Genomic DNA, 18,964 nt, shown 5'->3' on the forward strand with positions numbered 1-18,964 from the left:
TATATATACACAGATATATATATACACACACATATATATATATATGTATGTATATATATGTGTGTGTGTGTGTGTGTATATATATATATATATATATATATATATATATATATATATATATATATATATATACATACACACATATACACACACATATATATGTATGTATATATATATGTGTGTGTATATATAAATATATATATATATATACATACATATATATACACATACATATATAAATATTTCTAAATACATACATATATATTTTTTCTAAATATATATATATATAGATTTTTTCTTCTTATATGTATATATATGTGTGTATATGGATAAATATACATATATGTATGTGTATAAATGCATGTATAAATATATATGTAAGTATATATACATATATGTATATTTATGTATATATATATATACACACATATATAATATATAAATGCATCTATAAATATACATATATATGTATATACGTGTGTGTGTATACGTATATATGTGTGTGTGTATATATGTATGTATGTATATATATATATATATATATATATATATATATATATATATATATATATATATATATATACACACACACATATATATGTATTTAGAGATATTTTTATAGATATATATATGTATAATTAGAGATATATATGTATATATATAAATATATATGTATATTTATATGGATAAATATATGTATATATATATATATATATATATATATATATGCATGTATATTAGTGTTATCCCTACATAAACTATAACCGTCCAATAGCGATTCTCCTTGAAAGGATTCGTCAAACAACTCTCTAAGTAACGTTTGTAAGTTTTACAATGCGACTAAAACAATTCTTACTCAATAAACCATCCAATGTGTGATATCTGTAGGCGTGTTTTCATGCATATTTTTACGTGCTATCGTAACGTAATCAAGCCAGCATCGCTGGCATTCGCGAATATGCTAACACGCGTACAAGTGTTAGTATAATTAACTTATAATGGCATACATTATGTATTATTTCAGTTTCATAAATTCATCGAAACGTCATTGTGGAGTTATTGAATTTGTTTAGCTGATTGGAGAGCTAGCTGTCGCAGCTAGCGGGTCCATGACGATGACTTCTGTTTTGTTTGTTCAGCCGTTTTACTGCCGTGTTACATGCACCGTTTGGAAATAATTAGGTATGTCAATAAACATTTACAGAATATTTCTGTGTAAATAACTCATATAAAACATGTTTTTCCTCTAAAATACGCTCTGAAGCCCGGAAAATAAGTGAAATTAGATTTGCTGGACAACTGCAAAAACCCTTTCACCACATATAAAAAAGACAACTGACTCTTACCGCGCAGCCGTCGACCACGGCGCGGATGTAGGGGTTGTTGTCGTAGGACATCTCCTCGTCGTTGGAGCCCAGGAAGTGGATGGCCTTGTCGTAGTTGTCCTGCTCCTGGTCGTGCCAGGCCACCGACTGGTGGCAGCTGTACGTCATGTTCTGGCGGGCGGCGGCGCTCAGCAGGCGCAGGAACGTCATCTGGACCACGCCGATGGGGCTTCCCTCGGCATCCACGTAGGAGAGCTGGAAAGGAAGTGCGGCCCTTTTTCAGTCAAAAGGAGGGCGGTGGCGAGCGGACGTGACAAGTAGCAGGGACCAGAAGACCTGTTGCTACCAGTAAGTCACAACTTCAACATAAACAACTTGTAAGGTTTCTCTTCTTCTGCCTGCTTTAATGACACAACTGGAAGGTTTGTGATTGGCTGAGAGCAGTCAGGTGACTATGCACGTGAGTTGTTGTTTTGTCCTTTTGTAGTTTTATGTTATCTATTATAGTTTTTTGTTATCAACGTGTTACTGTGTATAATCAGCGCCCCAAACTTGTGTGCTGACCTATCAAAGTTTGTAATCATATTAACGCAATAATAATCATAAACAGCCCCCCCCACACTCACACACACACTTTGCAAAAATCTCCGCAAACTTGTCCCAAACGTTTATGCTGCAAATAATTGTTTATCTTTTATAGTGTTTATGTTATTAACTGTTACAGTTTTTTATGTTATTAAATATTGTAGTTTTTATGTGAGCTATTATAGCTTACGTTATTAACTATTATAGTGTTTATGCTATTAACTATTATAGTTTTTATGTTATTAACTATTATACTGTTTATGTTATTAACTATTATAGTGTTTATGTTATCAACTATTATACTGTTTATGTTATTAACTATTATAGTGTTTATGTTATTAACTATTATAGTTTTTATGTTATTAACTATTATACTGTTTATGTTATTAACAATTATAGTGTTCATGTTATTAACTATTATAGTTTTTATGTTATTAACTATTAAAAATTCTAAATTCAACTGAAAATAAATGAAGAGAAAAACTAGCTAATTCGAATATTTTTGAAAAAATTAAAAAAAAATTTATGGAACATCATTTGTAATTTTTCCTGATTAAGATTAATTTTAGAATTTTGATGACATGTGTTAAATAGGTTAAAATCCAATCTGCACTTTGTTAGAATATATAACAAATTGGACCAAGCTATATTTCCAACAAAGACAAATCATTATTTCTTCTAGACTTTCCAAAACAACATTTTTAAAAGAAATTCAAAAGACTTTGAAATAAGATTTGAATGTGATCCTACAGATTTTCTAGATTTGCCAGAATATTTTTTAATTTTTTTTATTTTAATCATAGTAAGTTTGAAGAAATATTTCACAAATATTCTTCGTCGAAAAACCAGAAGCTAAAATGAAGAATTAAATTAAAATGTATTTATTATTCTTTACAATAAAACAAATACATTTATTTGAACATCGATTAAAATTGTCAAGGTAAAAGGTAAAAAGTTATATGTGTTTGAAAAAATCCTAAAATCATTTTTAAGGTTGTATTTTTTCTCTAAAATTGTCTTTCTGTAATTTATAAGAAGCCAAGTAAAAAAATCAATGAATTTATTTAAACAACTGAAGACCAAGTCTTTAAAATATTTTCTTGGATTTTCAAATTCTATTTAAATTTTGTCTCTCTTAGAATTAAAAATGTCGAGCAGAGCGAGACCAGCTTGCAAGTAAATAAATATAATTCAAAAAATAGAGGCAGCTCACTGGTAAGTGCTGCTATTTGAGCTATTTTTAGAACAGGCCAGCGGGCGACTCATCTGGTCCTTACGGGCTACCTGGTGCCCCCTGCACTAGAGAAAAAGCGCTATATAAATATAATCCACTTCACATTATGCGCAGTGGACATAATAAAAAAAAAAAAAACGAGGATTTTAGCTCACCTCTTCACAGACCTTCCAGTGCGTGGTTGCCATGACAACAGCCTTACATATACATTTCCCCTGCCGGCGATGATACATTTTAAAGCAACATTTAAAAAAAAATTTTTTTTTAGAAAAAACCTTCACCTGCCCAATTATGTTTGATTACGCCAACACCCCCGCCCTGCTAATGAAGGGCGACTTTTTAATTTGTGGGGGGGGGGGGGTGTAGGGTATAGGACGGCGGGGTTTGTCATACCAACCGTGGCGGATCCGTTAAGGTCCACATTTGTGGCTTCCTCTTTCTTTTGCACCAACACCACTTGAGCGAGCGCATGCCAAGCATCCTGCCTCCATGCACACACACGTGCACACACACACACGTGCACACACACACACACACACACACACACACACACACACACACACACACACCATGCACCTCTTGAGCCGCAGTGCTGACACTCCTGTTCACTCGTGATGAAGATGGAGGAGCGTCGGCCCTGGGCCTCCAAGAGCGGTCGTCCTTCTCTCCCCGCTTCCCGTTCTCAGTGCAAGCCCTCACCCTGCTGCACGGGAACATTACCTCTTCATCACCACTGCCTCAAGTCAACACTGACTGACTTCCCAGAAGCCCTCGCCTGGCGGGTGACTGAGTGTCTGACCTGCTGGACTCACAGCGACTGCACCTGCAACATTTTTTTTGTTTTGTTTTTCCCCCCCTCTAGTGGCTGCCTTCTAAGTTAGGGATGGGCGATATACTTCCTAAAATACAGGATGTGATTCTTAAAGAATCATTGATTATTTAGATAAAGTGTTAGCATAATAATGTTAGCATGCTAACATAAGATGGCGCTAAGTATCAAATTCCATGATTTTTAGCTTCAAAAAACAAAATTGGATAAAAATGTTACCTTATTTGACATCCATATACAGCTTGTTTTACCTTCCATTTACCTTTTATTTATTTACTGTCTCTTACATTGTATTTACTACCTTTACCTTCCATTTACCTCCATATTCAGCTTGTTTAACCTTCTATTTATGTTTATTTGCCTTTTATTTACATTTTATTTACCTTTTATTAACCATCTTTTATCTTTATTTACCATCTCTTACATTTTATTTACTACCTCTACCTACTATTTACCGTCTTTTACCTCCATTTTCAGCTTGTTTTACCTTCTATTTACCTTTTATTAACCATCTTTTATTTTTATTTACTGTCTCTTACATTGTAGTTACCACATTTACCTGTTATTTACTTTCTTTTACCTCCATATTCAGCTTGATGTACTTTCTATTTACCTTTTATTAACCTTTTATTAACCATCTTTTATCTTTGTTACCATGTCTTACATTATATGTACTACATTTACATTTTATTTACTTTATTTTACCTCCATATTCAGTTTATTTTACCTTCTACTTACCTTTTATTAGACATCTTTTATCTTTGTTACCATCTCTTATATTTTATTTACTACATTTACATTCTCTTTACCTTCTTTTACCTCCATATTCAGCTTGTTTTACCTTATATTTATGTTTTATTTACCTTTTATTTACCTTTTATTAACAATCTTCTATCTTACCTTTCATTTACCTTTTATAAACCATATTTTATCTTTATTTACCGTCTCTTACATTTTATTTACTACATTTACCTTTTATTTACCTTCTTTTACCTCCATAATCTGCTTGTTTTACCTTCTATTTACCTTTTATAAATCATATTTTATCTTTATTTACCGTCTCCTACATTTTATTTACTACCTTTACCTTCCATTTACCTTCTTTTACTTCCATTTTCACCTTGTTTTACATTCTATTTACCTTTTATTAACCATCTTTTATCTTTATTTACCGTCTCATGCATTTTAGTTACTACCTTTACCTTCTTTTACATCAATATTCAGCTTGTTTTACCTTTTATTTACCTTTTATTAACCATCTTTTATCTTTATTTACCATCTCATACATTTTATTTACTACTTTTACCTTATTTTACCTCCTTATTCAGCTTGTTTTACCTTCTATTTACCTTTTATTTACATTCTACTAACCATCTTTTATCTTTATTTACCGTCTCTTACATTTTATTTACTACTTTTACTTTCTATTTACCTTCTTTTACCTCCTTATTCAGCTTGTTTTAACTTTTATTTACCTTTTATTTACATTCTACTAACCATCTTTTATCTTTTACAGTCTCTTACATTTTATTTACTACTTTTACCTTCCATTTACCTTCTTTAACATCCATATTCACCTTGTTTTACCTTCTATTTACCTTTTATTAACCATCTTTTATCTTTATCTACCGTGCCATACATTTTATTTACTACCTTTACCGTCTTTTACCTCCTTATTCAGCTTGTTTTACCTTCTATTTACCTTTTATTCACATTCTACTAACCATCTTTTATCTTTATTTACCGTCTCTTACATTTTATTTACTACTTTTACCTTCCATTTACCTTCTTTTACCTCCATATTTACCTGGTTTTACCTTCTATTTACCTTTTATTAACCATCTTTTATCTTTATCTACCGTCTCATACATTTTATTTACTACCTTTACCTTCTTTTACATCAATATTCAGCTTGTTTTACCTTCCATTTACCTTTTATTAACCATCTTTTATCTGTATTTACGGTCTCTTACATTTTATTTAATACTTTTACCTTCTATTTACCTTCTTTTACATCCATATTCAGCTTGTTTTACCTTTTATTTACCTTTTATTATCAATTTTTTATCTTTATTTACCCTCTCTTACATTTTATATACTACATTTACCTTCCATTTACCTTCTTTTACATCCATATTCAGCTTGATTTACCTTCTATTTACCATTTATTAAGCATATTGTCTTTATTTACAGTCTCTTACATTTTAATTACTACCTTTACCTTATTTTACGTCCACATTCAGCTTGTTTTACCCTCTATTTACCTTTTTAATTGACTTCTTTGACCTTCGCGAACATTTTCTGAGGTAATATTAGCCAAGTACTACTAACTGGTTGCGATACGGGCCGAGTCAGCAGGTCCAGACCTACAGCCACATGTCGGTGTCCTCCAGAGTCTGCTGATAGACCTCCCCGGTACTGTTGGACTGAAGGAGCATGCACCTCATGCTGAGCCATGCACCACCACCGCCTCAAGCCTCGTGTATACATACTTGGTATACTGTGTATACACACTTTGTATACATACTTTGTATACATCCTTCAGGTGCAAGAGCAAAACCATGCAGCGCCTGGGGCCCCGCACAATCTCAGCCTCTTTTGGGGTCTGCAGGCAGGCAGGGAGGGGGTCCACTTACCAGGGAACCTCTCTTGTAGTGACTATACCATGTGCCTGGCGAGTCTTTGGGCCATTTTGCCATTTTGCTCTGTAAAATATATAGAGGCATTCAGGGACATGACAGGGAAAGGCCGGCTTACCAGTTTACCACGTTTGAATTCACTGAACCAGGAGCCGGGGGTCTCCTTTACCCAGGAGGTGAGTCTAGCCTGGGGGGCACGGGGGGGAGGGGTGGGGGGGTCGACAGAGGGAGACATGGTTAGTGGTAAGGGAGGAGTGACTGACAAGACCACCGAAACGGACCGCCGTGCCATTCTGGCGGGAACAAACCGCAGCTGGCGGCTAATTGCCGCTGTAAAAAATCAGGAGTACACAGAGATTAATGAGGACGGCGTCGCCTGCCGGGAGCTTTTGAGCCCCGCCGCTTCCTGTCCGGCTATTTAAAGACCGGCAGCGCTTTGACAGTGATGAATGTGTCGTTAGCTGGATAGCACGCCTCCCTCGCCAACCGTCATCATCATCATCGGCGAATGACGGCACGGACCACGTCTTTTTCTACCGACTAACACTTATTTTTCAACGTGCACACCCGAGAGAAACCTATCTGCTCTTCACATCGTCACTGGCCTTCATGCCAGTCCGTCTGGAGACGAAACCGGAGATCGGGGCAGGGGGCGGAGCTCCCATTAGCATATTAACCCGGCGCTCGCTCTGAGTCACCCATTGCATATTCCCTGCAAAGTAAGGTGAAAAAGGCAAATAGAAAGGCAATACATTGTAAATAAAATGTAAAAGAAGGTAAATAAAAGGTAAAAGAGGGTAAAGAAGGGTCAGGGTTGTAAAAGGTAAAAGAAGGTAAATATAATTTAAATAGAAGGTAAATAAAAGGTAAACGAAGGGATGTAAAAGGTAAAAGAATGTAAATAAAATGCAAATAGAAGGTAAAGAAAATGTAAAAGAAGGAATATAGAAGGTTAAATAAGGTAAATAGAAGGTCAAGTTAGTTTATAAAAGGTAAAATAAGGTAAGGAAAAGGTAAATACAATGTATAAGAAGGAACATAGAAGGTGAACAAAGGTAAATAGGAAATAAACATGGTCAAAATAGTAAATAAAAGGTAAAATGAGATAAAAGAAGGTACATCATATGTAAAAGAAGGGATGTAGAAGGGTAAATAAAATGTAAAAGAAGGAATATATAAGGTAAAATAGAAGGTAAAGTTAGTTTATAAGAGGTAAGATAAGGTAAGGAAAAGGGAAATATGATGTATAAGAAGGAACATAGAAGGTAAATAGAAGGTAAATAGGGTCAAAGTAGTAAATAAAAGGTAAAAGGAGGAATATAGAAGGTTAAATAAGGTAAATAGAAGGTCAAGTTAGTATATAAAAGGTAAAATAAGGTAAGGGAAAGGTAAATACAATGTATAAGAAGGAACATAGAAGGTTAGCAAAGGAAAATAGGAGGTAAAAAGGGTCAAAATAGTAAATAAAAGGTAAAAGGAGGGATGTAAAAGGTAAAAGAAGGTACATCATATGTAAAAGAAGGGATGTAAAAGGGTAAATAAAATGTAAATAGAACGTAAAGAAAATGTAAAAGAAGGAATATATAAGGTAAAATAGGGTAAATAGAAGGTAAAGTTAGTTTATAAAAGGTAAGATAAGGTAAAGAAAAGGGGAATATGATGTATAAGAAGGAACATAGAAGGTAAATAGAAGGTAAATAGGGTCAAAGTAGTAAATAAAAGGTAAAAGGAGGAATATAGAAGGTTAAATAAGGTAAATAGAAGGTCAAGTTAGTTTATAAAAGGTAAAATAAGGTAAGGAAAAGGTAAATACAATGTATAAGAAGGAACATAGAAGGTTAACAAAGGTAAATAGCAGGTAAACAGGGTCAAAATAGTAAATAAAAGGTAAAAGGAGGGATGTAAAAGGTAAAAGAAGGTACATCATATGTAAAAGAAGGGATGTAAAATGGTAAATAAAATGTAAATAGAAGGTAAAGAAAATGTAAAAGAAGGAATATATAAGGTAAAATAAGGTAAATAGAAGGTAGCGTTAGTTTATAAGAGGTAAGATAAGGTAAATACAATGTATAAGAAGGAACATAGAAGGTAAATACAAGGTAAATAGGGTCAAAGTACTTAATAAAAGGTAAAAAGAGGGATGTAAAATGTAAAAGAAGGTATATCAAATGTAAAAGAAGGGATGTAAAAGGGTAAATAAAATGTAAATGAAAGGTAAAAAAATGTAAAAGAAGGAATATATAAGGTAAAATAAGGTAAATTTAAGGTAAAATTGGTTTGTAAAAGGTAAGATAAGGTAAAGAAAAGGGAAATATGATGTATAAGAAGGAACATAGAAGGTAAATAGAAGGTAAATAGGGTCAAAGTAATAAATAAAAGGTAAAAGAAGGGACGTAAAAGATAAAAGAAGGTACATCAAATTAAAAGAAGGGATGTACAGGGGTAAACATAATGTAAAGAAAATGTAAAAGAAGGAATATAGAAGGTAAAATAAGGTAAATAGAAGGTAAAGTCGGTTTAGAAAAGGTAAAATAAGGTAAAGAAAAGGGAAATATGATGTATAAGAAGGAACACAGAAGGGAAAAGAAGGTAAATAGAAGGTAAAAGAGGGTCAAGGTTGTAAATAAAAGGTAAAAGAGAGTAGATGAAAGGTAAGAGGAGTGGAGGAGTGAAAATATGCAAATTTATGTAAAGAAGGGGTAAATAAGACAGTCAATTCAAGGTAAATACAAGGTAAAATAAGTTAAACAGAAGGCAGAAGTGGTAAATAACAGGTAAAATAACTTAATAAAAGGTAAAAGAAGATAAATGGAAAATAAATAAATTATTCCAGAAGAAATAGAATGTCAAAGAAGATTTATGGAAGCATATTAACCCGGTGCTCGCTCTGAGTCACCCCTTGCATATTCCCTGCAAAAAAACCAAAACATCCCGAGTCCTCTCACTGAGGCTCGGTCACATGTTTAGAAACCACACATTTGCCGCTGAAATGCTGATTATTCGCCATGGTTTCCCGCCGGAAATCAACCGTCTGCGTGCGTTTGTTTCAGTATCAAAAATCCATGATTTTTAGGTTCAAAAGAATACAATTAGCTAAAATACTAACATTAACGCAAGATAATATAAGAAAAGTTAGCATTAGTTAGTATCAAAAGCCATGACTTTTTAAGTTTAAACAAACAAAATCAGCGAATTGGCTCGAATGAACCGTTCTCATGCTAACGTTTACATGACAACAAAGGAACCGTTAGCATACTTTTAAGACGGCGCTAAGTATCAAAAATCCATGATATTTAGGTTTAAAGGAAACAAACCAAATTAGCAAATTGGCTCGAATAAAACGTTCTCATGCTAACGTTTGCATGAAAACAACAGAAATGTTAGCATACTTCTAAGATGGTGCCAAGTATCAAAAATCCATGATTTTTTTAGGCTTAAAGGAATACAATTAGCTAAAATACTAACATTAAAGCATGATACTATAAGAAAAGTTAGCATTAGTTAGTATCAAAAGCCATGACTTTTTAAGTTTAAACAAACAAAATTGGCAAACTGGCTCGAATAAAATGTTCTCATGCTAATGTTAGCTTGAAAACAACAGACATGTTAGCATACTTCTAAGATGGTGTGAAGTATCAAAAATCCATGATTTTTAGGTTTAAAGGAATACAATTAGCTAAAATATTAACATTAAAGCATGATATATAAAAGTACAACCCATTTATCATTTATAATATAAGAAAAGTTAGCATTAGTTAGTATCAAAAGCCATGACTTTTTAAGTTTAAACAAACAAAATCAGCGAATTGGCTCGAATGAACCGTTCTCATGCTAATGTTTACATGACAACAGAGGAACCGTTAGCATACTTTTAAGACGGCGCTAAGTATCAAAAATCCATGATTTTTAGGTTTAAAGGAATATAATTAGCTAAGATACTAACATTATAAAACATTAGCATGCTAATATAAGTATCAAAAGCCATGACTTTTTAAGTTTAAACAAACCAAATTAGCAAAGTGGCTCGAATAAAATGTTCTCATGCTAATGTTAGCATGAAAACAACAGAAATGTTAGCATACTTCTAAGATGGTGCCAAGTATCAAAAATCCATGATTCTTTTAGGCTTAAAGGAATACAATTAGCTAACATACTAACATTAAAACATGATACTGTAAGAAAAGTTAGCATTAGCTAGTATCAAAAGCCATGATTTTTTAAGTTTAAACAAACAAAATTAGCAAACTGGCTCAAATAAAATCTTCTCATGCTACTGTTAGCATGAAAACATCGGAGATGTTAGCATACTTCTAAGATGGTGTAAAGCATAAAAAAATCCATGATTTTTAGGTTTAAAGGAATACAATTAGCTAAAATACTAACATTAAAGCATGATATTATAAGAAAAGTTAGCATTAGTTGGTATTAAAAGCCATGACTTTTTAAGTTTAAACAAACAAAATCAGTGAATTGGCTCGAATTAACCGTTCTCATGCTAACGTTTACATGACAACAGAGGAACCGTTAGCATACTTTTAAGACGGCGCTAAGTATAAAAAATCCATGGTTTTTAGGTTTAAAGGAATACAATTAGCTAAGATACTAACATTATAAAACATTAGCATGATAATATAAGTATCAAAAGCCATGACTTTTTAAGTTCAAACAAACAAAATTAGCAAACTGGCTCGAATAAAATTTTCTCATGCTAATGTTAGCATGAAAACAACGGAGATGTTAGCATACTTCTAAGATGGTGTCAAGCATAACAAATCCATGATTTTTAGGTTTAAAGGAATACAATTAGCTAAAATACTAACATTAAAGCATGATACTATAAGAAAACTTAGCATTAGTTAGTATCAAAAGCCGTGACTTTTTAAGTTTAAACAAACAAAATCAGCGAATTGGCTCGAATGAACTGTTCTCATGCTAACGTTTACATGACAACAGAGGAACCGTTAACATACTTTTAAGACGACGCTAAGTATCAAAAATCTATGATTTTTAGGTTTAAAGGAATATAATTAGCTAAGATACTAACATTATAAAACGTTAGCATGATAATATAAGTATCAAAAGCCATGACTTTTTAAGTTTAAACAAACAAAATGAGCAAACTGGCTCAAATAAAATGTTCTCATGCTAATGTTAGCATGAAAACAACGGAGATGTTAGCATACTTTTAAGATGGTGCCAAGTATCAAAAATCCATGATTTTTAGGCTTAAAGGAATACAATTAGCTAAAATACTAACATTAAAGCATGATACTATAAGAAAAGTTAGCATTAGTTAGTATCAAAAGCCATGACTTTTTAAGTCTAAACAAACAAAATCAGCGAATTGGCTCGAATAAAATGTTCTCATGCTAACGTTTACATGACAACAGAGGAACCGTTAGCATACTTTTAAGACGACGCTAAGTATCAAAAATCTATGATTTTTAGGTTTAAAGGAATATAATTAGCTAAGATACTAACATTATAAAACATTAGCATGATAATATAAGTATCAAACGCCATGACTTTTTAAGTTTAAACAAACAAAATGAGCAAACTGGCTCGAATAAAATGTTCTCATGCTAATGTTAGCATGACAACAGACGAACCGTTAGCATACTTTTAAGACGGCGCTAGGTATCAAAAATCCATGATTTTTAGGTTTAAAGGAATACAATTAGCTAAGATACTAACATTATAAAAAATTAGCATGATAATATAAGTATCAAAAGCCATGACTTTTTAAGTTTAAACAAACAAAATTAGCAAACTGGCTCGAATAAAATGTTCTCATGATAATGTTAGCATGAAAACAACGGAGATGTTAGCATACTTTTAAGATGGTGTCAAGCATAAAAAATCCATGATTTTTAGGTTTAAAGGAATACAATTAGCTAAAATATTAACATTAAAGCATGATGTATAAAAGTACAACCCATTTATCATTTATAATATAAGAAAAGTTAGCATTAGTTAGTATCAAAAGCCATGACTTTTTAAGTTTTAACAAACAAAATCAGCAAATTGGCTCGAATAAGCCGTTCTCATGCTAACGTTTACATGACAACAAAGGAACAGTTAGCATACTTTTAAGACAGCGCTAAGTATCAAAAAGCCATGATTTTTAGGTTTAAAGGAATACAATTAGCTAAGATACTAACAATAAATCGTATCAAAAGCCATGACATTTAAGTTTGAAAAAACAACATTAGCAAATTGGCTTGAATAAAACGTTACCATGCTAACGTTAGCATGAAAACAACGGAAATATTAGCATATACTTCTAAGAAAGCCCCAAGTATCAAAAATCCATGATTTTTAGGTTCAAAGGAATACAATTAGCATGATAATATAAGAAAAGTTAGCATTAGTTGGTATCAAAAGCCATGACTTTTTAAATTTAAACGAACAAAATCAGGGAATTGGCTCGAATGAACCGTTCTCATGCTAATGTTTACATGACAACAAAGGAACAGTTAGCATACTTTCAAGACGACGGCAAGTAACAAAAATCGATTTCTAGGTTATAAAAAATGTAAATTTGATAAAACGCTATCATGCTAATATTAGCTTAAACCCACCGGAAAAGTTAGCATACTTCTGAGCACGCCACACGGTCTGTGTGGTATAAATGACGCCAAATATTTATCGTGTCGTGTGATCCACGCTACTCACCCCTTCGGACTTTTTGTCGGGGAAGATGCAGCTCTCGCCGCCGGCTGTGAAGTTACAATAAACTTTGAAGGAGTCCCGGGAGCAGCCCTGGTTGGGATCGATCCAGTACTCGCCTGTGGATAGTCCAGTTTTCAACAGGTTCAGTATGGCCCAGGCGTTTTTGAGTACGAGTATTCCGAGGTACCAACCGTCGGGGAAGTCGGCGTGGCACAGCTGGAGGTCCTTGCAGGTGCGGGCGGGGTTGGCCTGCGTGCCCAAGGGGTGTTTCATCTGCTCGATCTCCAGCTTGAGCGAGTTGAGCGAGCCGAAGATCTCCTCCATGCCGTCGTCGTAGTCCTTGTAGTTTGCGTCGCCCGCCTCCTCGTCCATCATCATGCTGGCGTCGATGTTCCTGCGCGATCTGCCCTTGTTGGAAGCCATGATGGGCAGCGGGTGGATGACGTCGCCAGGAGGGCCCTGAGTGGTAATTGTCACATACCCATCAGTTCAGTGGTCATACACTTGGGGACTCTTTTAGTAATCTACTGATTCGTTGGTGCAATTAATGGAATAATCGGATTAAAACACACTTGGCAGCCTATTTTTAGGGAAAATAGTTCAAATAAACAAATACTTACCATAACCTTCATTACCTTCTATTTGCCTTCTTTGACCGTCTTTTACCTTTTATTGCCTTTTATTTACCTTCTTTGTAACTTATTTGATCTTTTTGTAGACTTAAACCTTCTATTTACTTTATTATTACCTGTTATTTACCTTATTTTACCATGTGTTATCTTTGTTTACCTTAGAATTCTTTCTTTGACCTTTTTTTTACCTTCTTTTACCTTCTATTTACGTTTATCTTACCTTCCATAAACCTTCTTTGACCTTCTGTTTCTTCTGAAATCATTTATTTACTTTCAATTTACCTTCTTTGACCGTCTTTTACCTTCTGTATTTTTTTTTACCTCTTATTACCTTTTATTTACCTTCTTTGTAACTTATTTTATCTTTTTGTAGACTTAAACCTTCTATTTAACTTATTATTACCCGTTATTTACTTTATATTTACCTTATTTTACCTTGTGTTATCTTCGTTTACCTTAGAATTCTTTCTTTGACCTTTTTTTACCTTCTTTTACCTTTTATTTACATTTATCTTACCTTCCATAAACCTTCTTTGACCTTCTGTTTCTTCTGAAATCATATATTTACTTTCAATTTACCTTCTTTGACCGTCTTTTACCTTCTGTATTTTTTTTTAACCTCTTATTACCTTTTATTTACCTTCTTTGTAATTTATTTTATTTTGGGCCGTGCGCAACCCGAGGGTCCGTGGTTCAATCCCCACCTAGTATCAACCTCGTCACGTCCGTTGCGTCCTTGAGCAAGACACTTCACCCTTGCTCCTGATGGGTGCTGGTTAGCGCCTTGCATGGCAGCTCCCTCCATCAGTGTGTGAATGTGTGTGTGAATGGGTAAATGTGGAAGTAGTGTCAAAGCGCTTTGAGTACTTTGAAGGTAGAAAAGCGCTATACAAGTACAACCCATTTTATTTATTTATTTATTTTACCTTGTGTTATCTTCGTTTACTTTACAATTCTTTCTTTGACCTTTTTTACCTTCTTTTACCTTTTATTTACCTTCTATTTACGTTTATCTTACCGTCCATAAACCTTCTTTGACCTTCTGTTTCTTCTGAAATCATTTATTTACTTTCAATTTATCTTTTTTAACCGTCTTTTACCTTCTGTATTTTTTTTACCTCTTATTACCTTTTATTTACCTTCTTTGTAACTTATTTCATCCGTCTGTAGACTTAAACCTTGTATTTAACTTATTATTACCTGTTATTTACTTTATATTTACCTTATTTTACCTTGTGTTATCTTCGTTTACCTTAGAATTCTTTCTTTGACCTTTTTTACCTTCTTTTACCTTTTAATTAGACTCAATTTACATGTATTTTACCTTCCATAAACCTTCTTTGACCTTCTGTTTCTTCTGAAATCATTTATTTACTTTCAATTTACCTTCTTTGACCGTCTTTTACCTTCTGTATTTTTTTTTACCTCTTATTACCTTTTATTTACCTTCTTTGTAACTTATTTCATCTTTCTGTAGACTTAAACCTTGTATTTAACCTATTATTACCTGTTATTTACTTTCTATTTACCTTATTTTACCTTGTGTTATCTTTGTTTACCTTAGAATTCTTTCTTTGACCTTTTTTTTACCTTCTTTCACATTTTATTTACATTTATCTTACCTTCCATAAACCTTCTTTGACCTTCTGTTTCTTCTGAAATTATTTATTTACTTTCAATTTACCTTCTTTGACCGTCTTTATCTTCTGTATTTTTTTACCTCTTATTACCTTTTATTTACCTTCTTTGTAACTTATTTTATCTTTTTGTAGACTTAAACCTTGTATTTAACTTATCATTACCTGTTATTTACTTAATATTTACCTTATTTTACCTTGTGTTATCTTCGTTTACCTTAGAATTCTTTCTTTGACCTTTTTTACCTTCTTTTACATTTTATTTACCTTCTATTTACATTTATTTTACCTTCCATAAACCTTCTTTGACCTTCTGTTTCTTCTGAAATTATTTATTTACTTTCAATGTACCTTCTTTGACCGTCTTTTACCTTCTGTATTTTTTTTTACCTCTTATTACCTTTTATTTACCTTCTTTGTGACTTATTTCATCTTTCTGTGGACTTAAACCTTGTATTTAACTTATTATTACCTGTTATTTACTTTATATTTACCTTATTTTACCTTGTGTTATCTTCGTTTACCTTACAATTCTTTCTTTGACCTTTTTTACCTTCTTTTACCTTTTATTTACCTTCTATTTACATTTATCTTACCTTCCATAAACCTTCTTTGACCTTCTGTTTCTTCTGAAATCATTTATTTACTTTCAATTTACCTTCTTTGACCGTCTTCTAGCTTCTTTTACCTTCTGTATTTTTTTTTACCTCTTATTACCTTTTATTTACCTTCTTTGTAACTTATTTTATCTTTTTGTAGACTTAGACCTTCCATTTACCTTATTATTACCTGTTATTTACTTTATATTTACCTTATTTTACCTTGTGTTATATCTTCGTTTACCTTAGAATTCTTTCTTTGACCTTTTTTAACTTCTTTTACCTTTTAATTAGACTCAATTTACATGTATTTTACCTTCCATAAACCTTTGACCTTCTGTTTCTTCTGAAATCATTTATTTACTTTCAATTTACCTTCTTTGACCGTCTTTTACCTTCTTTTACCTTCTGTATTTTTTTTTACCCCTTATTACCTTTCATTTACCTTCGTTGTAACTTATTTTATCTTTTTGTAGACTTAAACCTTCTATTTAAATTATTACTACCCATTATTTTCTTTATATTGACCTTATTTTACCTTGTGTTATCTTTGTTTACCTTAGAATTCTTTCTTTGACCTTTTTTTACTTTCTTTTACCTTTTATTTACCTTCTATTTACATTCATCCTACCTTCCATAAACCTTCTTTGACCTTCTGTTTCTTCTGAAATCATTTATTTACTTTCAATTTACTTTCTTTGACCGTCTTCTACCTTCTTTTGCCGTCTGTATTTTTTTTTACCTCTTATTACCTTTTATTTACCTTCTTTGTAACTTATTTTATCTTTTTGTAGACTTAAACCTTCTATTTACCTTACTATTACCTGTTATTTACTTTATATTTACCTTATTTTACCTTGTGTTATCTTCGTTTACCTTGGAATTCTTTCTTTGACCTTTTTTACCTTCTTTTACCTTTTATTTAGATTCCATTTACATGTATTTTACCTTCCATAAACCTTCTTTGACCTTCTGTTTCTTCTGAAATCATTTATTTACCTTCTATTTACCTTCTTTTACCTTCTTTTACCTTTTATTAAGTTATTTCACCTGTAATCTACCACTGCTGCCTTCATTTTAACTTATTTTACCTTGTATTTACCTTGAAGTACCTTATCTTATTTACCCCTTCTTTACATAAATTTGCCTTTTATTTACATATTTTCACTTCTCCACTCCTTCTTTTACCTTTCATCTACTTTCTTTTACCTGTTATTTACAGCCTTGACCCTCTTTTACCTTTTATTTACCTTTTTTACCTTCTATGTTCCTTCTTTTACATTGTATTTACCTTCTATTTACCTTATCTTACATTTTATAAACTAACTTTACTTTCTATTTACTTTATTTTAACTTCTATATTCCTTCTTTGACATTTTCTTTACCTTATATTTACATTTTCTTTACCCTTTTACATACTTTTTTTACATTTGATGTACCTTCTTTTACCTTTTACATCTCTCCTTTTACCTTTTATTTACTACTTTCACCCTATTTACCTTCTATTTACCTTCTTATACATCATATTTCCCTTTTCTTTACCTTACCTTACCTTACATAAACCAACTTTACCTTCCATTTACCTTATTTTACCCTTTTACATCCCTTCTTTTACATTTTCTTTACCTTTTATTTACATGTTATTTACCCTTTTACATCTCTTCTTTTACATTTGATGTACTTTCTTTTACATCCCTCCTTCTACCTTTTATTTACTACTTTGACCCTATTTACCTTCTATGTTCCTTCTTATTCATTGTATTTGCCTTTTTCTTACCTTATTTTACATTTTATAAACTAACTTTAACTTCTATTTACCATACTTTTCCTTCAAGATTCCTTCTTTTACATTTTTTTTACCTTCTATTTACATTCTTTTACAACCCTAACACTTCTTTACCCACTTTTACCTTTTAATTCACCTTCTTTTACATTGTAATACCTTTCTATTTACCTTTTTTGCCTTACTTTACTTATTTTACCCTCTACATTTGTTATTTGACGCTTTAATTACCTTATTTTACCTTGTATTACAAATGTATATAATCTTTTACTTTTACAGTTCTTCTTTTACCTTTTTTTTTTACCTTGTATTACCTCTCTATTTACATTTGATGTACTTGTTTTACCTTATATATTTCCTTTTTTACCCTTTATTTACCCTTTTATTGACTTCTATTTACCTTATTTTATTGTCTATTTACATTTTGTCCACGTTCTTTTACCTTTTTTTACCTTTAACCCACTTCTTTTACCTTCTACTTACCTTCTATTTCTTTCTCTTTACCTTTTACTATACGTTTTTTGGATCATGTTTACCTTCTTATAAGTGCTACAGATTTTATACATTGTTATTAATGACACTCATTGAACTATTACTCAAATCAATTTCATTCAAATCAACGTTTCTTTGTAATCGATTGAATCGATTTAATCGGCACGCCTTGATACGATGGTTTAACTTACAGGGGGTCCAGGTATTCCAGGGGTACCAGTCTCTCCCTTTGGTCCAGTTTGACCCTAAGAAAGACCGAATAAGAGAAAGGTTTTATCGTGAAGGATTTTCAAGCGTTTGGATTAATTTCCACGAATTTTTAGAACCTTACCGAAGATCCTTTAGCACCTTTGGGACCAGGAGGACCCTAAACACACAAACATGGTCATGTCACCGTCCTTCCACCATACCAGACCTAATATTGTATGATCTGCAAAGTCCTTACCGGTAATCCAGGAGGACCAAGCGGACCAAGTGGACCAGAAGGACCAGCAATGCCCTAAAGAAGAAAGAGGTTTGACTACTTTGCCTTCCTTA

General features: G+C 32.4%; 1 protein-coding gene across 1 annotated transcript in view; it reads right to left on the reverse strand.

The window, feature by feature from the left end:
* The window catches only part of LOC133557153 (collagen alpha-1(XI) chain-like), a 110,937-nt gene that overhangs the window by 2,660 nt on the left and 89,313 nt on the right, over positions 1-18,964 (reverse strand). The window contains exons 59-65 of the mRNA XM_061907398.1: positions 18,873-18,926; positions 18,759-18,794; positions 18,619-18,672; positions 13,476-13,743; positions 13,288-13,400; positions 6,610-6,678; positions 1,347-1,580 (exon numbers count right to left, since the gene is read on the reverse strand). Of these exons, the coding sequence (XP_061763382.1) occupies positions 1,347-1,580; positions 6,610-6,678; positions 13,288-13,400; positions 13,476-13,743; positions 18,619-18,672; positions 18,759-18,794; positions 18,873-18,926 (828 nt within the window). The remainder of the gene's footprint in view (positions 1-1,346; positions 1,581-6,609; positions 6,679-13,287; positions 13,401-13,475; positions 13,744-18,618; positions 18,673-18,758; positions 18,795-18,872; positions 18,927-18,964) is intronic.

This window comes from Nerophis ophidion, linkage group LG08 (assembly GCF_033978795.1).
Source record: "Nerophis ophidion isolate RoL-2023_Sa linkage group LG08, RoL_Noph_v1.0, whole genome shotgun sequence".
Lineage (NCBI taxonomy): Eukaryota > Metazoa > Chordata > Actinopteri > Syngnathiformes > Syngnathidae > Nerophis > Nerophis ophidion.